This window comes from Apteryx mantelli, chromosome 3, assembly GCF_036417845.1.
Source record: "Apteryx mantelli isolate bAptMan1 chromosome 3, bAptMan1.hap1, whole genome shotgun sequence".
NCBI classification, from domain to species: Eukaryota; Metazoa; Chordata; class Aves; order Apterygiformes; family Apterygidae; genus Apteryx; species Apteryx mantelli.
In genome coordinates this window covers 74,557,434-74,585,307 of record NC_089980.1, presented here as the reverse complement: position 1 = coordinate 74,585,307, position 27,874 = coordinate 74,557,434, and the positions used below count along the sequence as shown (strand labels likewise).

The window sequence follows — 27,874 nt, the reverse complement described above, 5'->3', positions numbered from 1 at the left end:
TCTATATAAAGAAATTTAAAAGTTATGTTCATAAACTGAAATGAGAACTGATACAAAAGGAAGCTGGATTAATACTGCCACAAATTTCTCAACTAAAGCATTCTATTGGTGATTAAGCTATTAACAGACAGCTGAAACTATAATCCCTGATGGCTGCGATCATGCAATTTCATTATAAAATCTTAAGCATTGTACTAAGTTACCCTTTACAAGGGAAATATCTTTTAATGACAATGTAAATCACTAGGTATTCATACATACATGACTGATCTGTTCTGGACCTAAGTTACAGGAATTAAGCTGCTCACAGGTAGTTTTGCAGTAACTGTACAAATAGGGGAACGGGCTCCAGTTTTCAGTTCTGTTGGAAGTTTCCAGCCATGGTGACTTGGAAATAAGTTTTAACAACTCACATTCCAGAAGGGAAATAATATACTTGAAATTCACTTGAGTATTTATATACATATGTATTCCTCAGGCTACAGGAATATTTTGCTCTCAAAGACAGAATTCAAGCTGCTCTCTCTGGCATGACAGAATGATAATCCTGGTTTAACTTTATCATTTCATCACACGATGTAAATCTGATTCTTATTAACTAAAGTATGAGATCAACATTATGCATAACTGCTCACACTTAAATATAACTGACCAGTCACAGCTTAAAAACACTTCTAATAAAAGGCAACAGATTTAGTAGTCTGTTTATAAAATAAATGATCCTCCAAGATTTCAGGTGTGCAGAGCTGTAAGTTTACTTCAGAATAAAACACAGACATAGGGGGAGAATCAAAACTTTTAGAGTTGTACTTGACCATATATTTGGACAAAGCAGAATTACACTGCATATAACAAACAGTAAAATTTCTTAAAAGTTGTTACAAATATTTTACTTTCTACCTGTACGATCATTAACATAGTTTACTATATCAAGATTTCTAAAGGCTTAAAACAAAAACAATCCCTCTAAACTACTTTCCAACAGTAAAATTTAAGTAAAATGCTTACATTCATTTGACAACAAAAAACATATTAAAAATGCTGTGTGGGTGGTGCAAGAGCTGCTTTTTCAGCTGGAACTTTTTTCCAGGGTTATTCCTGTGGAAAGAAAGAAAACACTCTTGTAAATTGACAGTTACAAAGCTCTAAAAACCTTTTAAAATGATTTTTCACTTAATTATTTGGGATACTGCAAAGAAAACTCTTATCTGCAGTTCAAACAGAACTGTGTACCTTTTCTTCTTTGCGTCTCTCCTTTTCTTCATTGTTCTCCATTGTTTCTTCTTCATCTTCCACAATCCCATCCCCTTGGTATTTGTCATGTGTCCACTTCGGACTGCTACCTGACTTTTTGAAGTTAAAACGACCTCTGCCACGCTGGAAAGTACCACGGCCTCTTCCTCTTTTGGCCCAATAATCTACACCATCATCTCTGTCATCATGCTACAATAATAATGCAAAGAATAAGGTTAAAACACTTATGTACCTCTTAAATGTTGGTATTCCATACAAAATATAGGCTACACATACAAAAATGATCAGAGTTTTCAAACAGGTCAGATCATCATCTATAGATTACATTATGAAGGATGTCTTTACAGTTCATAATGCTACAACTAAATACACCTTCATAAAATTTTTCTAGGAGTCTTTACTAGCTGTGGGTCTACGCAAATTCTCATGGTTGAGGGTAACAAACCAGTTTTCTTATAAATGAAGATAAAAGTGGCGGATAAATAAAAGGTTACTCATTAGTTCTGAGCAGTAAATCTGTGTTATCTACTCTAGGAGTGTGCTTTTAAAAGATTTTATTTTACTTTAATAGTGCAGAGATATTAATGTTTTTTACACTTATTAATGAAAGATAACAGAAGGTAGTATTCAGAAACCCTGCTTCACCCATGCCAAGTAGGGCAAATTTTAAACTAGCTATTTAAGCTTATTAACCAGTATAACTCAACTTTTACTTATTAATGTCAAATTTAAAGTTTGCCACCTTGCTACCAAATATAGTCAGATTTACCAAAATGTTTAAAGGCAATTATATGAACACTACAGACAATTATTTAAGATGCTTATATTTAGAAGGGTGAGGGACACTTGCTTCAATTTCTGCATTTTTACTTGCGATTTGGAAAGAAATCTGAGCTGTATTAAACACACAGTACATCTATATGAAGTGGTTTATTGACAGTTAAAAAAAAGCCTGTAAGTATTCTTATAATTTATAATTTCAAATAAAATGAGGAGAAAAAAACAGCTGTGGTTAGTTAATTCATTTGTTCTAGCTAAAGAATATATCATCACATCTGCTTCCAGGTTTATGGGTTAGAAAAGCTGATTGTTAGTTAACTGATTTGAAAGAACAGAACTAACTTTTCCACAGCAGTAGCTAACTCATGAATTGAACCAGAATGTTTTGAACACATACTACAAACCACAAAACTCCAATGGTATGACATTCTTTACCCCTAGGTATCAAATAATTACTTTAGCCTTCACATTTTTAAATAAATGAAGAATGTATACTGAAGTTTGTTGGTTTAATTTAAGGGGAAAAAAAGCTATTTAAATATAAATACCTTTGAGAGCTCTTAATTTGCATCCACTCCGCTTGTTAAGTATTGAACAGATTTACAATCCTGTATGTTTTTAGTAATACAGCTTCTCCCTAATACCATCTCAGTAAAGTTGTTCAGTAAGGACAGCTATGAATCTAGGACTTCAAGTAAGTATCATACAACAATTTCCAGCATCTGCTCAAGTATAAGCTAAGATAGTCATAGGTTAAGAAGAATTGAATTTAAGTTCTGATAAGAAAATGTTCTGAATCTTAATACAAAGTAAGCTATAATTCCTAGGTCTCCTGTTCAGACTGATACACATTAAAAGGTATGCAAGCTCTCTTATTTTGGATATTCAGTTTTACCCAAAAGTTCTGGTTTAATGCATATAGCTGTATTCTAGTACTCTAGTTATGTGTTTGCTAATGGCAAATGTTGAAAGTTTAAAGTATTTTAATTCTACTATATATACACATACAGTATTTAACTTTCTTCTGAAGCTATCATTGGAGCACTTTTTGTATAAACATCCTGACTATAATCACACTCTTTCTTAGATTACCTGCTAACATATTTAAGAAAAAATAATGCCACAGGGGAAGGTCTAATCTTCACTATTTAACCTTTTTTCAATGGTAAAATGATCTACTTAACAGCTTGTATTGTTAGGAAAGTCAACTGGAACAGAGGCTACCTATTCAGTATATTAAACTACTTTCAGCCCTCCTTTCATTATCAAGACGGGGAAAAAACCCTCTGTGGTTTTTGTTTGTTTTTTTCTAAACGACTATCACACTACTTAACTGAGAGCAGCAGGGCTGTTAATATTAGAGACAGCCCACATCCATCCACAAATACTATCAGCTTTTCTTGATCTTTCACTTTTGCAGATTTCCAGAAGACAGACGTATACAAAGCTTGAGTGCCATTTAGAAATAAATCCAGGAAAGTAAACAGTGCAAGTCTGTTCGGTTTTAAACTTGTTTTTAACAATTTAGTCTGAGTCTACCATTCTTCCCATCTCACTGATGAAAAGGAGTTTGGGGATGAATTCTGTCTCAATCTTCAGTTATTGCCAGCCTGCTGCAGGATGCAAGAGAAGCAGAACCTGGAACTACAAGAATCCTGATGCTCTCATGCTTATATAACGAAAGGCATTGACAGCTACAACCACAGAAGTATCATGAGTGTAGAAACAATCTCCTTCACATCAGATATAAAACGCACTTTGAGAAAACAAATGCATGCGTAAGATATCAAGTTCTCCACACCCACCAAGAAATATTTCTTGCTTTTTGGAGTATATTCAGGATCCCATTCCTCTTCCTTCGGTCTCTTTTGAAAAGTAGTATTTGAATTGCTGGGACCAGTATTTGTTCCAGCAAAAACTCCTCTGGCTCTTCCTCTGCCCCTAATTCGAAACTGATTAATGAAAATGTTATTTAATCTATTCACAAAAAGCCACAAAGCAAAAAGTCAAGTTCTGTATTACTCAAAATGCTTTTTCTGCTCTTAATTAAAATATCCATAACTGTAAATCAAGGTAATAGGTGAATTTTAAAACTAAGTAACATATTCAAGCATTCATTTTGAGATAACATTTTCTTAAGCTTAAAATCTGAAAAACATTTCAGTTTTGGTATAAATTTACCCACAACCACCAAAAAAAATCTCCTTTGACTCCTGGTAAAACAGTTTGTTGCAACAAAAGGTCAGAAGAGAACTTCTGAAACTGTTCACAGACAAAAATAGTTAGAAAAGTTAGATTTAAAAAGGGGGGAAAAACCTTTGGAGATTAAATAAGACCCTGTCATTTACGGAGTCATTCAGTCCCATCTGTTATGAGAGCATAATTCTAAAATAAACATGTATGAACAATGCAACGCTAGAATAAGCATGTCCATTTGGTGTTACTCATAAAATGTTCTCAACTGAGATTCAACAATGTACTTCACTCATCTGAAATTTAATTTGGCTTAAGTGCCTTACTCAGAAAATAAGCAATACATACTATATGAAGTAACAATGCTTGGAGTAAAATTGTCTTAAATGCACTTCTTCATAATGAATTAACAGGATATTAAAATATTAGGTTAAAAAGTAGTCTCACAGCAAGAAAGAAAATAATAATCACTTGACTCAGAATATGCTAAAAAGTAATATATTGTTTCCTCTGCATGGGCATCTTTAGCTTGTGGAAAACATTAACAGTTTATCTAGATAACCTCCATTTGAGAGGAAAAGAAAGGTTAGCTTGGCAAGAGAGAGTGCTAAAACTTGTAGTTATTAGAGAACATGCTTTCCATAACCAGCCTAGTTAAAGGTCTTCAGATGCAACTATACAAAACAATGACTGGAAACTAATTTCATTTGAAAAAAATAAGCATGTCCGTAAACATAGATCAAAAAGAAGCAATTAACTAACCTGAAAGGAGTATAATCCACACCTGTTCCCCACTCAGTTCCAACACTTTTTTTTTTCCCTAATGCAGAATTTCTGCAGGACAGCTTTAACAGTACTTTGAAATAGACTAAAAACAGTCCAGTAAAGAACTCACAAGATCTATCAATATACTGCAGGCAAACTAAAAAAGAATTGCTTTAAGAATCATTTAGAAAGTGACAGGTAAAGGACTAAAGAAAACGGTACAAGAAAACAAAAACTAAATGTTTGATTTCCAACAACTTTGGGACTTTTACAAAATTAAGGCACAAAGAACAGTATCGCAGTAGACAAGAAAAGGATGTAGAAACAAAGCGAAGACAAGACTATAAGAAATGAGATCAGCATTTCCTGGTATTAGGTCCTATGACTGGATTCTCTCTAAGGGGTTGAGGGCTTTTGAAGTTATCTTTCAGGCAAAGTAGTACAGGAGATGAGCCCAGTATGGTGTTACCTCTATGAGCCTATTCACTGCAAAGACCACCACAAAAAGGAGATGGTACTTTTTCTATAGAAAGAGAAAGCTCCTTTTACTCAAAGCATTTACAGACAAATTCCTTTAGGAGCTGGGTACTAAAAATAATGTCATTAAAATAATTTATCTTTATTTCTGTATTTCTACTTCAAAGCTATTCATAACATTTATGGTTTTCTATTATGTACAAAAATCCCAAAATTAAATATTACGATCTAAGTATATTACTAAGTGTTAGTGAAAAATCTGTGCTAGTTTAACACGAAATCTTCAATTCCATTAAGATCTCTCTTATCCAGCCAGCCATTCCCTCCCAACATATCCTCTATGAAACAAGAAGTTTTTGTTGCAAATCAAGACACATTCTTTACTCCAAAACCAAAGCAATATTTATGGATGCAGTAACTATTAGTCTTGGATCATAAAGACACTTCTGGACTAGCCAGTCTATATCTTTCAATCCTATCCAGTCTGTAACCTTAAACAGAGGGTTTAAGACAACATGTTGGCCTATTTGTTTAGATTCTCTTGTTCTGCTACAGTTTGTGTGATGAGCCTGTGGGTGCAACTATGTATGTCACTAGGGAACACTAACCACTTATTATTGCATAGTCAGTATTGGCAGTTACCAGTAGTCAAAAATAGCAGATGCTTATTAAATTTACAGTTCACATCTACCTAACTTACATGTAGAGTAGCGTCCCTTTCATGATACATACAGTTTAGTTTTATAAAGCAGTAAGGCTTTCTAGCAATTACAAAACTTTTCTTCAACTGATTCTCTTAGAGAAAGAAAGGAGATGGTTTTTTTAGTTCTACTCATCTTTTGTTTTAACTCAGTGCTTATGCTCATGCTGACATGGGATCATGCTGACATTGTCATATTTGACATCTACATCACTGAAGGATTTATACATTTAGGCCACACAGCTGTTTGGTATAATTATAGAAATTTTTTTCCTCTTTTCTCATTAAGAAAATATTTTTATCATTATAAATAATTCTGAACTTAAGCTTCACCTTTTTAGATGTAAGATGCAAACCTTAGGTCAGTGTTGCACAATCCAGGTGCATTTCAGAGATGCTCTTGTATGTAGTTCAAAACATTCCTCTACATGACTACATTCTTCTACATGACTACAAACAAAATCCAACATATATTCCTATCAAACATATCTGCACCAAGCAATGCCTTTTAGCATTGTTTAGTCTTAATTACATGCTACATGAAGAACTGAGAAAGTATGAAATTACTCTGGCCCATTGAGTCAGGCTATCTGACATCTTTTCCCTGCAAATGGAATTTTATTTTTAAGGTATCACTTGTTTTCCATGTTCCTCATCTTTACAAGGTCTCCTCTACTGTTTCTTCATCCTTCCTAATGCTTCTACTTTTCCCAATTAAATATTAGTAAATTACATTAACATGCATTTTTTACCTTTTTATTGATTAGTGGCTTAAAACATTTTCTGAAGACCATGCGGTCAATATGGCACTTCCAAATCACAATGCTAAAATACATTCCAGAGCTAAATTAATAAGCTTTCATGCTCACTGTTGCTAGTCCAAGCCATTCAGAGAACACACTGAAAAACAACAGCAAGCATACCATCTTCTCTCCTTAATACAGCTGTCTCAAGGTTTGTGTACATTTAATTATGTGACATTCTATTTAACAACAAGCTGCAGACAGCTACTGAAAGGAGGGCAAAAAATCGAACTAAAAATGATGGAAAAAACAGAACCTGCAGGAAGTGAGAGGCAATATATCACAGGCCTTTATAAAGAAGTCAAATTTAAGATTCTCCCAGGAAATGACATAATTGCAAAATAGCAAGGAAAAAAAAAAAAGATTTTTTTTTCCCACCCTTTGTCTCTAATACTATTTTATTACACCTTTACACACCAAACACTGTTGGACAGTGTTAAAGATCCATCTGCAAGTTTGCTATGTGGCATGAGAGAATTCAAGAATCAGTACTATGAAAAAATTAACATTAATCACAGCAGCATTGTCTTGTTTTGTCATACTATTCTTAAAGTCTTATTTTTAAGCTAGTTGATTCAACAAAACATTTTCTAGAGTTAGCAACTTTGAAGCAAGAACACTATCGTATGCTGTTGAACACAATTTCTTGAGGGATTCACATTCTTCATGCCTCAATTTTGAGAGGGTGAATCTTTACATCACAATAATAATATTGCATTCATAATTTGGGGGAAGAATAGGAAAACAGCAACTTACAAAGGTTCCTCTTGGCCTGTTGACTCCCGTAAAACTGGAATATTCTTTCTGCTCATGGTGGGTTTTGAACTCTTCATCTCTTTCTTTCTTGCTATCCTTTTCTTCTCGAGAACTGGATGAGGAAGAAGATGGAGAAGAAGATGGGGAGGATCGAGAACGGTCTTGCTCTCTTTTTTGTTTACTGAAAAATAAAAAGATATACTGTGTGCTATTTTAAAAGTACTATAGTCTGTAACACTATACTAAAAAGGGGTCTCTGTTTATGTTTTATGAAAAAACACTATCTCCCCTTCTGGTTATAAAGTCACACATAAGTTACATATTTCAGATGTTAAGGTGAAGTATAATTTCACTTTCCAGCCTCCTCTTACACATTTAAATGCATTACATGTACACTATTGCTAATGAGTTGGAAAGCAGCAGTCTGCAAACTGCAAAACAGTTTTTCTAAGATGTGATGCCATGAAGAGGTTCTGCTATTTTTTCTTTTAAAATCTGCCTTTCTTCTGAGGCAGCAAACAGAAACCAAAGGGAAGAAAACCCTCAAGGCAAAATTTTTACGTTAACTACATAATTCAGTTTGCACACTGTTGAGAAGTAGATATGGTCTGGGTTTCCCTATGTAGATGCCTGTACAGAATTAGCCAGTGGAAGATAATGTGGATACCAAAATCAGAAAGGAAATGGGAAAAAGAAAGCATAAGTAAAAATTCATTGTATACCCAGTATAAAGCAGGAAAAAACCCTACAGTAAGACTTTCAGTAACCCCATAGTGGCACTAATTCGACCCGATTTACAAGATTTTAATGTAATATCCAAAGGACAGTCATACCTGAAGCAACTCTTACCACAGCTACACAGTATCCACTGAAACATGCTAACATCTTTGTCTTAAAAGCAGCCCACTGGCTTTAGAAAGAAAATAAATACTCCCCTTCTCACCCACGTTAAACCTAAACATCAGTAAAATTCTCATATTCTGGGTGTTATGAGTTGAAAAAGTGCGGAATCAAGCATAACGAACCAAAGTTCTTACACAAACTGTTTATAGAAATGTACTGCATTGAAGTCCAACCTCCTGATGTAGCCTGGATAATAGGACAGATTAATTTGTCATTTTTTTTTTCAGTGTTAGCTTGCTATTCCAAAGTTTTTGTCCTCATCCACCATAAGCCGTGTAAAAGACAGATAATACATTTTTGCTGTAAAACAAATAATTTTAATTGTTTAAATTTAAATGTTCCATTACACATTGAAAATTGAAAGCAATTAAGCTTACAATTGCAAAAGGCTAATTAGAAGCTAAAAACCTACGCAGCGACTTCAAATATTTACCTGTCATCTTTGTAAGATTTGTAATCCTTGTAATCTTTTGCAGTTTTCTCCTGCTTTCTTGACCCACTGGATTCTCTGGAACCCTTTGAGTCTCCTCGTTCTTTACTTCGCTCTTTTCTACGGCGGTCAATGTCGTGCCGAAGATCAGCAGAGTCGCACCTTAATTTTTTGTCTCCCTGTAAGTGAAAATATATTTCAAAAACAAGATTTTAAGTTAAACATCCAGAAGACAATCTAAATTAAAAGGTAAGTTATACCTCAACTTTCTAAAAGACAAGATAGGATTTACCTAGTTGTCAACAGACTCTTCAGCATGTAAGTTGACTTCTAGTGAAAATCCTTTACATGCAATTGTTTGGTCTAAAAAGAGAAAGCTAAGCTAAAAACCTGGCTAAGAAATTAACTTTTGAGCAAGCACTCCCACCGAGCCAACGCAAGACCTACTTTTTGATGTAGACAGACTATAATACATGGTTTGGGAAGATACCCAAGCATACAATTCTTCTGGCTAACTGTGTTTTTAGCAGAGCACAAGCACCTTATCCATCCAACCATACTACTCACTGATCACCTCAGCATTTATTTTTTCTCCTATTCTTTGTCCTTAGGCAGCTAGCGCCACAAAATTGACTATGAAAATGTCCAAGAGAAGAAAGGAAGGGTGGGAGATTTGACCTTATAATGCCACACTCTCAATGCAGCAGAACCTCATGCTGCATAAACTGGTTTCTTGCCAGTATGTTTTACTCAAAAGTCAAGGATAAAAAAAAATAGTGTAAATCCAAGTACTCCATACATTATAAATACAAACTATTTTTTGAAGATTTATATACACACATAAAGTTCGGATTCAAAGGGAAACGCACCAAATTAAGATTAGACATACAGCTAGGATGTTTACTGAGAACCTACTTTTTGACTTTCTTCTTTAAAGCCTCTCTCTTCACCTGCTAAACGGGTATGCTTCCTCAGGGCACTTGGAGAGATGTCAATCCTCCTAAATGTAAAATAAAAGCAGTGTCTAGCCATATGTGTATGTGACTGTTTATGGCTTCAGACATTTTTTTCCAATAGAAATCTGAGGAAAAAAAAGGCATTTTTGCAGTAGGACAACCTTTTTGAATATAAAGCCCCACTATCAGAATAGATACAGAAGTAGATTCAAAATGGAAAACCTTTATTTTCCTCTGTGAAATATGCTGAAAATACAAATACACAAAACATGCAGTTTGATTTTCATATTTTAACCATGGTTTTGAACGTATAAAAAGTTTAAAGGAGAATTCCAAAAGATAGTAAATGTGGGCAGTCCCAACCCCACCCCCCACTCCAAGAACTCAATCAACATAATGGCATAGTTGGTAACACAGTAGAAATACTTACTTGGTATATTAGCTCCTACATGGTCAGGGGATAACACAGAGATAATGTAGCCTCACATGCAACACAAATACTATAGTACAAACCCTTATATAACTAAAGCGCTTGATCAGAAATTACATCTGCACACCTACCCTCTTACCTTTCAGGTTCTCAGACTCTTTTTTTTTGAACAAATCCTGCTGTAAATTAACACACACAAGGACTAAAGTAGTTAAGGTGACCATTTCACACTGAAGAATAAAGATACACTACCAGGCTTATTTTAATCTTCTAAACATATGCCCCTCAATATTTGAGCACTGCATATGAGAAAAATAAATATATCCCAAATGAGACAGAGGCAGAGAAGACATCTGTTACAAAGCTACAGATGAAGCCAGAGTTGGCTCAAGTGAGTTCTTTCAAGGAAAGATTTTTTTTTTTAAAATCTTTTTAGATGTTTTGTATTTACACAGAAACTGACAAATTACTCCACACAGATTAGAAAAAGTATTTTGGGTTCTCAAATTAAATATTAGCAGATAACATTCTTTGAAATACAAAGCATCTACATATGCAATTAATACGTACCTATGTATTTCTGGGCTCTTTTGCCGGGTGCAGTGTTCTTCGGTAGCTTTTTGATATGCAGTGAACCTCTCATTTAGGGTCATTCCAGGTGACTTGAAGTATTGCTCTGTTGGTTACAATAGAGAAACACTGTCTCATTAGTTTAATTCAACTGACACAGGTATTCTACTCCTGACAGAAAGGCATGTAGCAGGCAAAAAACACAGTATTTTCAATAAATATATCAGAAGGACAAGCAAATGTGGAGTTCTCTCTACTTTTACATTATCTGTAACCCAAACAAGTAACAGTGCACAGCATCACTGCAAGTCTACTTATAATTATGCCAGGACTGTACTACATCTAATTCAAGCATGATTTACTGATTAGACTTGCTTCTTTTCAGTGACATTTTCCTCTAACAAGAGAGAAAGGAGCAATTATCTTAAGTTACTTCTTTACACTTTGCCCATAAGAGAAAATGAAGTTACTTTGAGCCATGAATAATTGCAAGAAGCAGATTTTACAATTCATCTCATCTTTAACTTAAAAGAGAATTAATTTAGTGAAAACATTAAGTAATGTATGTTTCAATAATTACATGAATGACCTAAAAAGTTATTTCTTAAAAGTATAAAATTTCTCAATTTGAAGTTGTGATGATAAACAATTCAAGACAAGTAACACTCCTATACATAAATAATCTATTTAAGCATCTGGCATCTTGGCAAACCTGACGGCTTCTCTGACAAATTTTCTCTTGCCTTCAGAGACAGTTAAATTAGCAACAGCAAAACTCAGTTTTTAAACCAGCTCAACAAATGTGTTTAAATGTAATATAGAAATACATAAACTCATGAACTATGAAATGTTACATATGAAGCAAGCTATCTGCTTAACAGGTCAACATACATCTGTATCAACTTACCGCCCGGCATCCAGCATTTGTCTCATAACCAACCATTAAAACTTGAAACGGCCACTACAAGGGTAGTGCCTCAATCATAATTCCATCAAACACAGGAATTTGAGCTAGCAACTCTGTTTTTATGCCATTTTTGCCAGGAAGACAGAAGGTTCAACTTTGCCTGTTTGGCATCTGTATCTTTCAACAGCTATTTTACTTTTGTAACATGGATTTTGCCATTTCAAAACACATTCCAGGACCTAGTTACAATGAAAAAGAAAACATCACTGGGCATTTTCAGCTCTACATTAACAAAGAGCTGTTCAGACTGGTCGCATCACACCGATAATGAACATAACTTCAATTTGTCAAAAGAGTTACTAAAAATCTGATCACAGACCACAGTAAATTTGAAACGTATAGAGAGGTTCTCCCTTCAGAAACCATGATAACTTTACATATTGAGTAACTTGACCAGATAGGCTGTTAAACTGTTATATTTACCAGGTATTTGTTTAATTTAACATACAAATGTTTACAGAAAAACAAGTTAAGCATTCTGTGATCAACATGTAAGAGTCTCAGGAATATTATTTCACCTGGAGCCTACACATGTACAATATAAGCCAACATTTACAGAAGCTCTCATTGGATCGAGCCGTAAGTTTCTTTCATATCAATAAAAGAAAAGATACTTTCATAATGAAATTATACTCTAAGTAAGTGTCCCAACAAGGATTTTTTTTAATCCAATATAATCTATAATTGCCTACTATTACTTTCCTTTGCAAATAATTCAAAATCCGTAAAATCACTTGGCCTTAGTCACCTAAAGTTACTTATTTTGGCAACAAAATGGGAATTTTGAGGGAACTTCAGCATATACCTTTAGGACAAAAATCTTTGCAATTTTAGTAGCTAAGCATCTTCAGAAATAACGCTTACAGATATACTGAACTGGGCACTTAACAAAGCATTTCCACATTCCCCCTTTGTATGCTGATGCAGTGGAATTATTTTCATCAGCAAGTTCTTCCATATTATTTCAGTACATTAAACACAAGAATAAGACAACAGTCCAGTGAAATAAGATAAATGTTGTATGAAAAAAGTTGAAGCTCATTTAAAGAACTCTCTAGATGTCCTCACAAGATTTAAAGGAATTATCAATTCTTCAGTCAAAACCTTTAATCAAAAAACTTTGACAGTATCTGTGACCTAAACAAAATACATCTACTTTGTTGGTATTTTTCCCCAAGAAATTGTTTTAATTTAATGATAGCAAGCAACAGTCACTACTGTTAAATGAATTATATATATATTGTATTTTCTGATTTAACAGAGATGTATTTAGCCACTGCCAAGTTCCTACAAGTGGAATTCCTGGCTCCAACACTACCACTGTCAAATAAGACTCAAATGAGATTTCATAGTGTATTTTAATATCATATAGAGTACAACTTTTGTTAAGTGTTATTATTTTTTAGGACTAAAAAAGGAACCTCTAATAAGCACCTGGAAATGACCTCTGGGGTGCCCCAATAAGCGATGCCATTGTATTTAATGGTACAAAAGACACCTGTCAACACAAATTGCACTGCTTAATATTAAATTAGATGTTAAAACTATTAAACTAAACCTAAAGAAGATTGACCAACATAGTACGTTTAAACTTCAATGCAAAAATTCAAATTTTATACACTATCTAGACTCAAAGTTTATCCAGAAACTTAGCATAAATGTTACTACACTCTACATTTTGGGTTTGTGGGGGGTTTTTTGTTTTTTTTTGGATACTAGCTTCTGCAGCTATTATTTTTCCAATTACTTTTGTGCATACATCAAAAGGAAAAAAGTCTGACTAAATCAACATTAAAAGAGGGCCAAAATCTTCCTGTACTAGAGATATCCAACAGGCTTAAATGCAGTTGTCAGGGGTGTGTGTATTTGGTACAGTAAACTGAATACATACCTTTGACATGATGAACCAAGGACACTATGTGCTGAATAAATGACTCTGACGTGCTTTTGCTGGCCTGTGGCAACTTAATGTGGTCAAAGATGGATCGGAACTCTTGCTCCTTCTTGATGGAATGGACAAGTGTGCTAGCAAGCAGCCTGTCTTTAGTCAAGGATGCAGGTCTAAAATGTATCAACAACAACAACAGAAAAAACACAAAAAGAAACCGATAGTTTAAATAAAGAGCAGTGACACTGCAGGCAAGTGGAGAACCACACTTAAAGTGGAATAATTTACCTATTGGAATCATCAAGAGGTACTGGTGCCATTTTGAGTTTAACTTCAGGACGATGGGAGTCACTGGCTATCATTTTGATCCTAAGTGGGCTCTCCTCTCTGAAGGTGGATTTTTCTCTCGCATCCAGATTCTTGTGTAGAGGGGGACTGTAATCAAAGAGTTCTTTGAGCTTTTCAGACTTTACCTGCTCAGGTGACTGAGTTTCTTTCTTCATCATTAGTCTCTCAGAACTTTTGTCGTCTTCCTTGTGCTTATCTTTTGTTGCACTAGGCCTTTCCACTACATAGACAGTCTCTTTAGGCTTATAACTTTTCTCTTCTCTAAATCCATCGCTCTCTCTATTGCCCTTCATTGATATTTTAGATTTGTATTTGGTTCCTTCCTCCTCAGCATTCCGATGAGATGCAGTAGGAAAATTTTTACCCTGATCTGCCAGGACAGATTTTCTGAACTGTCTATAATCCTCTGTCTCCTCTGTGTCCTCCCCTTCAGAGTCATTAAACTTTTCTTTCCCGGTCTCTTTATCAACAAAATAATCTAAAGCTTCCTGATCCTCCCATTCCCTTTCTCCCTCTGTCCTCCCTTTTTCTGATCCTCTCTCCTTCTGGGCCTCCTTCTCCCTGGTATTACCCCTATCAAGCAGGTATACTCTAGACTCTTCATCTGTGTACCTGTGGATAGCAAAGAAGAGACTGGTAACTCTGGATTGCATTCATTCCAGTTCATCACTTGCATTTCTCTTTTGTGTCAATCCCACACCAACAAGAAGAAAATACATTCCACTGTGCAGTGCAACTTTAGCATTTAAGATTGTGCACAGAATTAATACTGTACCCAGTCATTTATGTTATTTGAAGCATTTGAAGAAAATAATGCCTTTCTGTAGAACACCTAGAAATTCTCTGCCTGAATTTATAAAAAAGCTAGTGGTTCATTTGTTTGTTCTTTCTTAATTGGTACCCAACTTCACATATTCTTACACCACCCATTTTGTCAGTCGCATAAAATTTGGCAGTTCAGACTGCAATTCACTTTTCAATTCCTCTTAGTAAAAAGTTAAAGAGTACCATTAAAAAAAAAAATTTTTTTTCAAGATCCTGCACATTTCTAAGAGAGGTCCAAAATTTGACACTGGCTTAATTCATTCACTGTATTGTGCACAAGTAGCTTACCTAAACACAGGAACACATTTAGAAATTAATGCTTATTTTAGCCACTGCCTTATCTATACATTTTCACATAGGTCCTAGCATATTTACCAGCTACAATACACCTAACGTAGGGGAAGTCACATTTTTGGTGTTCTAGCAGTATATTTTTATAATAAATCACTGACTGGACAAATTCATTTAAAATCATGCAGTCAAATCTATTTAGCACAGAACACAGCTTTGCTCTATAATTCATTTTATATGAAATCCACTAAAGTAAAAGTCACAATAGAAAAGAAGTCTAATGTCAGTACGCTTTTTACAACTTTTTCCCCAATTACTGCTATATCAAACACACCAGCCATTAACATTTTAAGAACAAATTTAAGAACTTCACATAAACTGGAAACATACATTCAAGTTTAAACAGATTGTCACTAAAATTCACGTTCCAAGAATACCAAGACCTACCCTCTTTCATAAGTAATGCAAGTCAGGGCATCAAAGTTGTCATACTGCACTACACAATTAGGAATGAATGCTGTTTATGTTAACAAAGAAATCATTGCGTGACACCTGGGTTTTCACAGACTTCCAGAAGATTTGCATTTCAAACTATATGAAGCACTAAAAGATCAAAGTACTTAAACAGAATTCACCTTGTCAAACAAGCAAGTCTGATGCACTACTCTGATTAAGATTTTCTTAACAGACTATAAGAAAATACACTGTAAAGGAAGGGGACAAACCAATTGTTCCTGAAGGATATAGGTCCCTATCTTTACTAGTTAATGACCAAGAGTGTCTTAAAAGAGGAAAAAGGCATGCATTTTAAGCTCAACTAGGTTAAAATTAATAAAACATTCAACAGCATTCTATATTGCTTTTTCCAAGGCACAGTGAAGATCTAGTCAAAACTCAGTAGACAGCATTTTAAGATGCAACATTAGTTTTACAGTGCAACTCTTACCTTTTCAGAAACTTTCCACCTTTTGCAGTTTCCTGTTCTCCAGTCTCAGGATAAAATGAACGCGCTCGAGCCTCCTCACGGGGAGCGCTCTGTGATGGGATTGTCTTTGCAGGGCTTCTCCTTGAAGGGATGTGATGCAGTGGGCTATTCTGAGAAGGACTATAACGGCTAGAACCATTTCCAACAGAACCAGAGCCAGACCTCTCAGGGCTATGCTGAATGGAATGGGAATGTTGAGGTGTGTCCTTTGCTGAGTGGACTGTGCTAAGCAAAGGGGCATCGGAGCAGGATGAACTCTGACTAGGTGGGGTGGCAATAGAAGGACTATGGGGTGACCTTGGACTGTTATCATATGCTGAAAGGCCAGGCCAAATGTCGCCAGAAGCTGCTGATGATTTGTTAAAATCGTCAAGAGACTCTGATGGGTCATGTTCAAATGTATCTTTCTGTTCATCTTGTGATTTATTTTTCAAAGGGCTATCTTGCAAAGGAGCCCCTTCAGTTTTCTTTGCCTGCTTTTCCAGAGACCCACGTCTTTTGGAAGAGACAGGTGATTTGCTGTATGGGGATGAAGAACGAGATGAGGAGGACCTTGGGGACCTGGAAGATCTGTAAGATCGACGAGATCTGCTCCGGGACCTCTGGGAAGACACAGACCTTCGCTTTGGACTTCTGGAACGTGAACGGCCTCGCCTGGGGCTTCGGGAGTGTCTTCGGTTCCAGACAGGCCTATAACCTCCACGATGATATCTACCACCTCCTCCTTGATAATACCCTCTACCTCTTCCTCTGTAACCATAGGGGCGTCTCATTCCTCTATTATTTCTGTAATCTCTGCGATAATCTCTAGAATAAACACGATCCCTGCTGCGAGATCGTGAATATGTCCTTGACCGAGACCTAGAACTAAAATTAAAAAGCAAGCATTAACATTTGACAATAGAGGAGGGAGAGAAAGGGAAAAAAAATTTAAAAAAAGAACACACTAAACCCTAAATCACTCACATGCAGTCTGAATGGTAAAAGAAACAGGCCTGGTCTTAAAGATAATGTAAATTCTACAATCTACCTTTATTAATTTTTCCTGTCACATAACAGATTATCATAAACACGCCTATACTCTAAGGACTGTGAAACTCTAGAATTCAGCATCACCTCATTAAGACATTACCAACCTCAGTGGCCCAGCCTAAGATTTTATTAGGGATGACCACTCAGTAGCATGGCTTTCAGTTCTTCAGCCATCACAGTTCACAGCCTGGAATATGGACTTACATCACCTCCAGTATAATTTAATATGCCAGCCTGTGGACTGCAGCAGCTGATGAGGCAGTGAATATTCAATTCAGCTACTCCTGTTATGGGAGCTGGTAATATCCAAGAGTAAGAAAGATGAAGAAAAGGATGAAGGCAACTGAGAAGGCAATTACAATCAGCGAGATATAACAAAGCTTATCTGCTGAGCCTTAACTTACTCCACATGTGAAAAGCTACATGAGAAAGACAGAACAAATCACAGAGAAAGACACAGAAAACACCATGTGAAGGGGGAGGGGAGAATCAAACAAACCACAAATCAGCAAGAACCATTAGCATTCTGAAACTTTCTTCAGATACAGGAAAAGAGCAAAACAGTAGAGTATTAAAGTAACAGAAACTACATTCAAAGCAGAATTTACCTATTGTCTAAAGTGAAAGAAGATCCCAGGCTGACTTTTGCCACAGCATTATGCAAGTGAAAAAATAAATTTCCAGACAAAAACAATACACTAAACCAACTTTTCATGCAGTAAGATATCGATTTACCTGTATCTCTTTTTTCTAGAATGTGATCTGGATCTTGACCTAGAGCTGGACTGAGATCTGGACTTTGATCTTGAAGAATGTGATCTAGAGTTAGATCGCCCCATTTTTCCCAGTAGATACACTCCTTCCCAAAAGGAAAAGCAGTGAGGAGGGGAGGAGGAAAAAAAAAAAAAAGGGAAGGGACTATTTAGAGTCCATGTAACTCAAACAAATAAACAAGATTTTTATATTATAAAATGAGATTATCAGAAAGAGGTACAGAATATCCTAAACAAAAGACCTTTGAAGAGGATAAGAGTACATTTATTAGTAACTTACAAAAGCTCAATATACCACAGTTTAAAGAATGTACGACTTATTTAACACAGCTTTAGCAAGCTGCTTGTCTGAAAACATAAAACATATCAGTAAAAGGTTTCCCAAGTTTAATTGGAAACTGATCCTTTAAGTAGGAGAGAGGTAGCAACAGAAAAAAACATTTTTGCAAATTAAGGCAAGAAATAACAGGAGCCTGGACTGTTACACATTTGTTATCAAAAGCTAGATTTATATTTTCTACTAATTTTATACAGTTTTTAAAGTTAAGTTTGATTATAACCTAAAAAAATTTTGTTATAACTGCCCAAAGTTTTTTCAAGTGAAACCTCTGACCTTTCTAGAATTTAGGCTAAAACCACTGTGTAAAGATGAAAATGTATTTTTTTTCCCCCCTACTCACAGCAAAAAGATCACTCACAATCCAGGCATCTGTACTGTCATTAAAGAAAAAATATCTGTTTGGCTTAGCATTTGTTTATTCCAATTCTGAACTATTTCTTATATAAATATATAAAAACACAAAATTCTTGCTATCTGTTGGGTTTATAGATTCCTTGCATTTCCAACACACCAGTCCCTCCAGGACTTCATAGCCTACTACAGTCAACCTTTCATATAAGCAAAGAAAAAGCCCTGAAGTATTCTGTCCAGCAGTTGATAGTTTGAGCCAGGAGTATTATTTCTCTTAACCACATGCATTAAATCTAATTAGCCTATCTGATTTTCCATCTGTCAACAAGCCCACCATGCATCTTTTTAGGTTAAGCTAACTTTTTAAACTAATGTTGTTAAAAATCCACAGCCAACTAATATTTTATAACAACCACCTGAATAATATGGCCTACAACAGAATTCAACATTTTTTAACTGAACATGAGCTATCAAAGCTATGCAGGATTATAAAGCAATGAGTCCTAAAATAAAATAAACACATAATAAACTATAATTTATTGTTATTTATAACTGTAATAAATATTTATAGTTATTGCTATCCATTAAGAAAAATGCACATCTTTGTTCTTTTCCGATCAGTGTCTGAAATTCCCCAATTAATAACAAATTTGCTTCAACACCATTTTCTTTTAAGATTGTCCAGCTAAAAAAAAAGGGTTACATGAGATGCCCTTTCGAATATAAACTGTTGACAAGCAATTGCATTTTCAGGCCTTAGTATGCTCAGTGTCCAGAATTATCATTATCATCGATTATGTGTGTCATCATTGTTTGTGTCTTCCATTTTTGTTTAATAACTACTAAACACTTAGTTTTTATATTACAATCATACATAAAAGCCTAGAACTAGTCTATTGAAAATAGAAGTTCAACTTGACAAGCATTTTGTCACATGGTATTTTTTTTATATATATATATATATATATATATATATTTAAAAAAACATTTTTTGTGGTTAGGGAGATCTCAATTGTGCTAAGATAAAAGAAACAAGCAACATTATAAACTTAAAGTTAACAAAATTTCAGAAACTTTAGGCAAGCATAAGCGAATCCAAAAGAAAAAAGCAGACCAGTCTTTCCCCTATCACTGGTTATTCCTGTACCATACCACTATCCTCACCATAGTAGCACAAGTGTTTGTGAGGCCCTACTGAGATCTGATCTCAGCTGAAACTCACCCAACAACAACAACAAAATTTAACCTGCACTAATTTTCCATTTAACTGAACTAAGAAAAAATTCTTTATCTTGGAGAAGAACGTGTTGCGTGCTGTCTTTGAACAGCTCCTTCCATTAAAAAGCAAACTTATATAACATATAAGATGGCTTTTATTCATTGTGTTCAATTAAACTCATAGAAAGTGCCTTAAAATCTCTTATGCTAATCTGCTCATAGGCCACAGACATTTGGAGTGTTTAAACTCTTTTAAGACACAAAGCATGTCAATTTTCTCCAAGTATGATAGAAAAAAGCCTCTAGTTATTGGGGACAGGCAGCAATTTTCAGACCAAAATTCACATATGCAGCAGAAGTTCATAACACAACCCAATTTCAGCTTTAAAGGAAAATAAATCTGTTTGTGATTTTCACTGTATTTAACAATAACATTTGTACATTTGTATTCTGTGTAGGACAAGTAGGTATAGGCAAATCATTAGTTGATCTTTAAATGACATACGGAACACTAATTTCAGAAAGATGTATACATTTTAGGTTTTTTTGTTTTTAAATCACAAGCATAAATTTTAGAAAAACAGAATCAATTCTCATCTCAAATGATTGGGTTGAATCAGAACATTTAAAAACAGAATTAAGTTAATCTTACCTCAAACCTTTAATTGGTGCCAATGAAGCAATTATTTTACAATTCTCTATTTGTGCTTTCAGCAATTCTGATTCCTATGCAACAGAAAAAGAGAAGTCATAGGCATACACTTTTACTACAGGACTGGGCTCAAAGGTAGAGAGACAATTTCCTTAAATGGGTTCAAACATTAATCTCTTTATCATAAAGCGATAACACACAAGAAATGCCAAATTTATTGCTGGACTCGCTGTTACATGCTAGGACTGAATCAGCTCAACAGCCACTGCCAAGAAGGGGCAAATCCCACTCCCCTTCCATACCTGATCACTCCTCCTTCAGCCTTGCTTACAGCCGGCTGTACAACTCACCATCCTCACTTCACAACAGACCTGACTCTTCAGGTCCTTCAATGAGCAGGCTCTTGATAACCTAACCACATGAAAGAGAGGGGGGGAGAAAGAGAGGGGGGGAGAAAGAGAGGGGGGGAGAAAGAGAGGGGGGGAGAAAGAGAGGGGGGGAGAAAGAGAGGGGGGGAGAAAGAGAGGGGGGGAGAAAGAGAGGGGGGGAGAAAGAGAGGGGGGGAGAAAGAGAGGGGGGGAGAAAGAGAGGGGGGGAGAAAGAGAGGGGGGGAGAAAGAGAGGGGGGGAGAAAGAGAGGGGGGGAGAAAGAGAGGGGGGGAGAAAGAGAGGGGGGGAGAAAGAGAGGGGGGGAGAAAGAGAGGGGGGGAGAAAGAGAGGGGGGGAGAAAGAGAGGGGGGGAGAAAGAGAGGGGGGGAGAAAGAGAGGGGGGGAGAAAGAGAGGGGGGGAGAAAGAGAGGGGGGGAGAAAGAGAGGGGGGGAGAAAGAGAGGGGGGGAGAAAGAGAGGGGGGGAGAAAGAGAGGGGGGGAGAAAGAGAGGGGGGGAGAAAGAGAGGGGGGGAGAAAGAGAGGGGGGGAGAAAGAGAGGGGGGGAGAAAGAGAGGGGGGGAGAAAGAGAGGGGGGGAGAAAGAGAGGGGGGGAGAAAGAGAGGGGGGGAGAAAGAGAGGGGGGGAGAAAGAGAGGGGGGGAGAAAGAGAGGGGGGGAGAAAGAGAGGGGGGGAGAAAGAGAGGGGGGGAGAAAGAGAGGGGGGGAGAAAGAGAGGGGGGGAGAAAGAGAGGGGGGGAGAAAGAGAGGGGGGGAGAAAGAGAGGGGGGGAGAAAGAGAGGGGGGGAGAAAGAGAGGGGGGGAGAAAGAGAGGGGGGGAGAAAGAGAGGGGGGGAGAAAGAGAGGGGGGGAGAAAGAGAGGGGGGGAGAAAGAGAGGGGGGGAGAAAGAGAGGGGGGGAGAAAGAGAGGGGGGGAGAAAGAGAGGGGGGGAGAAAGAGAGGGGGGGAGAAAGAGAGGGGGGGAGAAAGAGAGGGGGGGAGAAAGAGAGGGGGGGAGAAAGAGAGGGGGGGAGAAAGAGAGGGGGGGAGAAAGAGAGGGGGGGAGAAAGAGAGGGGGGGAGAAAGAGAGGGGGGGAGAAAGAGAGGGGGGGAGAAAGAGAGGGGGGGAGAAAGAGAGGGGGGGAGAAAGAGAGGGGGGGAGAAAGAGAGGGGGGGAGAAAGAGAGGGGGGGAGAAAGAGAGGGGGGGAGAAAGAGAGGGGGGGAGAAAGAGAGGGGGGGAGAAAGAGAGGGGGGGAGAAAGAGAGGGGGGGAGAAAGAGAGGGGGGGAGAAAGAGAGGGGGGGAGAAAGAGAGGGGGGGAGAAAGAGAGGGGGGGAGAAAGAGAGGGGGGGAGAAAGAGAGGGGGGGAGAAAGAGAGGGGGGGAGAAAGAGAGGGGGGGAGAAAGAGAGGGGGGGAGAAAGAGAGGGGGGGAGAAAGAGAGGGGGGGAGAAAGAGAGGGGGGGAGAAAGAGAGGGGGGGAGAAAGAGAGGGGGGGAGAAAGAGAGGGGGGGAGAAAGAGAGGGGGGGAGAAAGAGAGGGGGGGAGAAAGAGAGGGGGGGAGAAAGAGAGGGGGGGAGAAAGAGAGGGGGGGAGAAAGAGAGGGGGGGAGAAAGAGAGGGGGGGAGAAAGAGAGGGGGGGAGAAAGAGAGGGGGGGAGAAAGAGAGGGGGGGAGAAAGAGAGGGGGGGAGAAAGAGAGGGGGGGAGAAAGAGAGGGGGGGAGAAAGAGAGGGGGGGAGAAAGAGAGGGGGGGAGAAAGAGAGGGGGGGAGAAAGAGAGGGGGGGAGAAAGAGAGGGGGGGAGAAAGAGAGGGGGGGAGAAAGAGAGGGGGGGAGAAAGAGAGGGGGGGAGAAAGAGAGGGGGGGAGAAAGAGAGGGGGGGAGAAAGAGAGGGGGGGAGAAAGAGAGGGGGGGAGAAAGAGAGGGGGGGAGAAAGAGAGGGGGGGAGAAAGAGAGGGGGGGAGAAAGAGAGGGGGGGAGAAAGAGAGGGGGGGAGAAAGAGAGGGGGGGAGAAAGAGAGGGGGGGAGAAAGAGAGGGGGGGAGAAAGAGAGGGGGGGAGAAAGAGAGGGGGGGAGAAAGAGAGGGGGGGAGAAAGAGAGGGGGGGAGAAAGAGAGGGGGGGAGAAAGAGAGGGGGGGAGAAAGAGAGGGGGGGAGAAAGAGAGGGGGGGAGAAAGAGAGGGGGGGAGAAAGAGAGGGGGGGAGAAAGAGAGGGGGGGAGAAAGAGAGGGGGGGAGAAAGAGAGGGGGGGAGAAAGAGAGGGGGGGAGAAAGAGAGGGGGGGAGAAAGAGAGGGGGGGAGAAAGAGAGGGGGGGAGAAAGAGAGGGGGGGAGAAAGAGAGGGGGGGAGAAAGAGAGGGGGGGAGAAAGAGAGGGGGGGAGAAAGAGAGGGGGGGAGAAAGAGAGGGGGGGAGAAAGAAAACAATGGACAAGACAACATCTTTCTTTCTTACTAGTGGACATCACCTTTGGCAGAAACTGTCACACATAATCTGAGTACACTTGTGATTCAAATACTTTCTTTCTTCAGTACTTTCGTTCACCCACCTCCAACACTTGTAAACAAACCCCGAAATGGTCTCTAGCATTTCTCAAGCCCCTACACCACAATCTCTTTCACCCTCAGCCTGAATCTAACAGTCCATGCTTTGTATTCCCCTAAATACCTGCACCCTAGCTTCCAAGAGCTCCCTGCTGACCCTCTCTGAACTACAGCCACTACAAGTTTTCTGCATCCCCAATCGCAATAGGCCCTTCCCCCGGCACACATCTCCCCTCCCCCCCGAACAGAGCCAAAGGGTGAAGATTCCTTCAGCCACAGCCTTCACCTGATGAACTGCTCCTCACAGCCAAGCCCACAGCAGCCTTGCCCAAGCCAAGGAGCCAGCTCTCAGGAGAGAAGCAGTCACACCCAAAGTACTGATACTTGTATCACAGCAAACCTCTTCCTGCCGTTTAGCACAGCCCATCACTCAACACGGGAAAGGATGAGTAGGAGGAAGCAATTCCCACCCCCTCTGCCACAAGAAGTTGCATGCTTGGAGTGCACCTCTGAGCCACAGCCTTTGCCTCCTTCTTATTCCCCCCACTCAGCAATGAGATTATCTGAGACAGCAAACAGGAGGGAGGAGGAGAAAGACAACAACAGCTAGACAGCATTTTCCTGGAACCCCACACACCAAATCAACCCCTCCCACTCTGAGGATAACTACTCTAAGGAATGTTTTTATACATTTATCCTAAAACAACCATTACTCAAGAATTAACTACTTCCTGGGTCAAAAAATTCTTTGTTTTGCATGTCTCTTGCTTTTTCTATAACAAAAATTTAACTGCTACTATTAGGGTAAAACTGATCTCCGAGATAAACAAGAGACAAGTTGTACTGACTTGGTAAATGATCATCATGACATACAAAACAAGAATCTAATTTCTGTAAGAAAATGAAAGGTGATGGGGGGGGGTGGTTACAAACAAACAAAGGGCAAGATCCTGCAAAGGATTTATACCGAAGCATACTCATCACTGGAAATATAATAGCAAAGGGCACAAAACCCACTTCAATCCCCCGCCAGCTTTTACTGGTATTTTCGAAACAGGGTCGTCAACATGCACGAGACAACCCAAAACAGAGTATTTAAGGTACAAGCGCTTAAGCAGCAATGATGCCCGAAGGGAAGTTCCTCCAACGAGTGTAAAGGCTCACCCGATATAGGGAAGCATCCTTTAAATCCAGCAGTTTCCCTCCTCGGAGGGACACCGCGAACCTAATGGGGAGATTTTATTCCTGTTACCAGTGCTCCCTGGCGATCCCCGGGGGGCCATCTCCCGGTGGCAGGGCGGAAAAGGCTGCAAACCCCGGTCGGACGGGATGGAGGCCGACGGCGGCAGCCCGCCTGTTCCCCTCCCCGGGGGGGCTTCCAGGGGCCGGGAACGAGCCCGGGGCAGCTCCGCGACCGCCTCCCGCCGCCCCCTTCCGCTCTACCTTCGCCCCCGGGGCGCCCTCCAGCCCCGGGCAGGAGCGATGCCGGCTCGGCCCGACTCCCTCAGGAAGCGGCGGCTGCCCGCGTCACGGCGGCGGCGGCCGCCCGGCCCCCGCCAACGGCCGGGGCTGCCCGGCCCGGCCCGGCCCCTCCCCGGGGCGGGGGTGGTTGGGTCTCGCGCCGCGGGGGGGGACTGGCGCAGGCAGCGCGTGGCGACGGCGGGGGCGGAGGGGAGGATAATGGCTGCGGAGCGCGGAGGTCACGCGGCGGCGAAGGGCGGGACGGCGCGGCGGCACCGCGCGGCCGGCGGGAGGGGTGGGGGAGGGGCGGCCGCGCGCGGGGGGCGCGAGCGCCGCTGCGGGGGGAGGGGGAAGGAGGCTCGCGGCGGCCTCCCCTCCCGCCGGCTCGGCCGCGGCTACGCGCGCCGCCGCCGCCGCCCCGCAAAGCCTCCCGGTGGTCGCCTCCACCTCCGCCCATTCCTCACCTGGCGGGCGGAACTCCCGGCTGCCTCGCTGCCTTATCACAGCTCGGCCGCCATTTCCCGTCTCGCCGAAGGAAGAGACGCGGCGCCCAAAGGGAAAAAAAGAAAAAACCACCATAGAGAGCGGGGGGCGGCCACAGCCCGCTGGGTGCGTCACTTCCGCCCTGGGCGGGAAAACCTCGGCACCGCTAACTGTCCGCACGCCATCTTGGTTGTGGGTAGCCGTCCGCAAGGAAGATGGCGGCCTGTGGGGCTGGCGGCCAACCGCCGCCCCGGGGGTTGTGTCCCCGGGGAGCGACGCGGGCACCGGCGGGGCCACGTCTTACGTCCCCCGTCCCCTCCGTGGCCGTGGGGGCCTCTGTGCGCCGCCGGCTGCAGCTTGCGCCGCCGCAACTAAAACCTGTCGTCTTTTATCCTCTTTCCCTGAAGAGTGATCTGAGGGGACGGAGGCCCTCCGGCTGGGCCGCTGGGGAGTTACCTGTCGGGGAGGGAGCGCATCCATCCACAAGGGTTGTTTGAAAGGGGTTGTCTGGAAAGCGGAGCACAGCCAGCGGATCAGCATCAAGAGGCACTTGCGTCTGGTGCTCTCTTGTACCAGGAAGGAGATCTCACAGCAGCAGTACTTTACTGCACTAGCTTTTGCAGCAGATGTTTGCATATCGCTTGGTTGCAATACATCAGTGCAACGTTTGGGAAAAGCGAACCCGAGGAAATTACTTGCGGTGTTTCTGTACCATCAGAAAAGTGGGTAAAGGGCTGTGGGTGAGCAGTCTTGACAGATGCACAAAGATGCATGTCAGCTGAGTATGCCCCAAAATGGCAATTCATACTACTCAAATCTTGTACTGCTGATTTATTTTTAAAAAGGTTATTGCAAAGTATTTCTGAGGCAGTAAAAAGCTATAAATAAAAGAAGAGCAGGAAGAAGTATATATGTGTGTTTTTTGCTGAGTTTTTAAATTAAATGGACAATTATTGGGAGGCAGCCAAAACCAACTGATGGAGAAAAAAGAAAGGAAACTGGGGAGCAGACATAATCCCTTAATGTTAGTTTGTTGTATCCCTTGTAGAGAAAGTATTGTGCTGCTTATATATATCTAATTTATGGTGTTGATTTGCTGATATAACGTATGATTTCTTTTGACCACCAAGTCATTTCTTTTGACCACGTACCCTTCTATGGAGGCTGCAACCAATGAGTAGCTTGTGCTGAAACATCAGCACACTGGAAGATTTTAGTTATGACCACTTGTAGTTAACTGATGAGCAGCCTGGCCTACAGAGAGGCAGTTCACTTTCTTCCTTGTTTAAGCTTTTTCCTTCATGCAAGGGTAACTAACCTGTAGGTCAAGTGCAGCTCACGTGCTGCAGCTTATGTTGTAACCAACAATAAGACTCTATCATAATGTGGAGGCTGCTTGATAATGCGCTTGTGGGAGAGAGCCAGCTTGCTAGGGCTTGTAAGGTTTCCTGAACTGTTGTGGGATTTAGTTGCCAACAAAGCCCCATTTTTTAATGATCCTGAGGACCTGTGGGATGTTCCTGTCATCTCCCATTAGTGAATTTGTCTTTGAGCTCTCCTCTCTATCTTACTGGGACAGAAAGGACGGTTGCTTCTGTTCTTTTCTTTCATCTATTGTTATACATAAGATCCATAATTACAAGCTCACAGAATTATTCATCATATTAAGGGTCCAGAGGGAAAAAAATCTATAACATGAAACTTTTGCAAATATATTTTTTATTTCAAATATATTTGTCTAATGGTAAATAGTGCAAGTTGTTTCAAGTTTTGTTTATTGCCTTCTTCTATCAAGAATTTGAGCTGTAGACGATGTGATTCGCAGTAGGGTCCACTGTTAGCAAGAACATCAGAACATGTACATGTGCCTTGAAACATCTCATACCAGTGTAATGTTGCAATCATCTGCAGAAATATATTTAAAAAGATAATGTTCTGTTTTCTAAGGGTATATTTTCTAAGAAACACAACTTGACAGGTCACTCTTTGCCTCTGTTTTGAGAGCCGGTATACAGCTTCAAGTACTTGATACCATGTCTCTGGGGGGTAATTTGCCTTATAAAATTTCAAATGTTTATTTTTATGTGCAGTAAGATCAAACTTCTAAGATATGTAGGCACCTCTGTCTCTTTTGCAGTATCTTTGACATTTTAGAGGGCCTGTCTTCTGCTCTATTTTTTTTTTCTGCCAAAAACATATTTTATTTATGTTTATTATTTTCGTAGCACTTCACTTAGTAGTTCTGGGCATAACACAAGGCACCACTTTATTTGAATATAGAGCAGTCCACTTCAGAAAGTTTACAATAAAATACGAGATTTAAGGCAACAAAAAGATACCA

The 27,874-nt window shown here is 39.8% G+C and overlaps 1 protein-coding gene across 6 annotated transcripts; it reads right to left on the bottom strand.

The window, feature by feature from the left end:
- Positions 1-730: 730 nt before the first annotated feature.
- On the bottom strand, positions 731-26,184 carry BCLAF1 (BCL2 associated transcription factor 1). 6 transcript variants are annotated; one of them, XM_067293679.1, is made up of 13 exons: positions 25,990-26,184; positions 20,688-20,761; positions 18,089-18,172; positions 16,283-17,188; positions 14,161-14,832; positions 13,876-14,045; positions 11,018-11,123; positions 9,977-10,061; positions 9,065-9,240; positions 7,729-7,909; positions 3,840-3,986; positions 1,234-1,443; positions 731-1,098 (listed from the first exon to the last, which is right to left on the bottom strand). In XM_067293679.1, the coding sequence occupies exons 1-13, from the start codon at positions 26,167-26,169 to the stop codon at positions 1,093-1,095; spliced, it is 2,997 nt and encodes a 998-aa protein (XP_067149780.1). In that variant the 5' UTR covers positions 26,170-26,184; the 3' UTR covers positions 731-1,092. The 6 variants fall into 6 exon arrangements, with proteins under 6 accessions (XP_067149780.1, XP_067149781.1, XP_067149784.1 ...); XM_067293680.1 differs by having other exon boundaries at positions 7,729-7,840; XM_067293683.1 differs by having other exon boundaries at positions 14,161-14,307.
- Between the last annotated feature and the right edge of the window lie 1,690 nt (positions 26,185-27,874).

Excerpts from the sequence above, each read along its gene's own strand:
- BCLAF1 (XM_067293679.1), bottom strand. The coding sequence starts at position 26,169 with ATGCAAACATCTGCTGCAAAAGCTAGTGCAGTAAAGTACTGCTGCTGT. Across the intron at positions 14,833-16,282 it reads GGTGGAAAGTTTCTGAAAAG|GTACACAGATGAAGAGTCTA; the intron begins GTAAGAGTTGCA and ends TGCTATCCACAG. Across the intron at positions 7,910-9,064 it reads AAATCTTACAAAGATGACAG|TAAACAAAAAAGAGAGCAAG; the intron begins GTAAATATTTGA and ends TTTATTTTTCAG.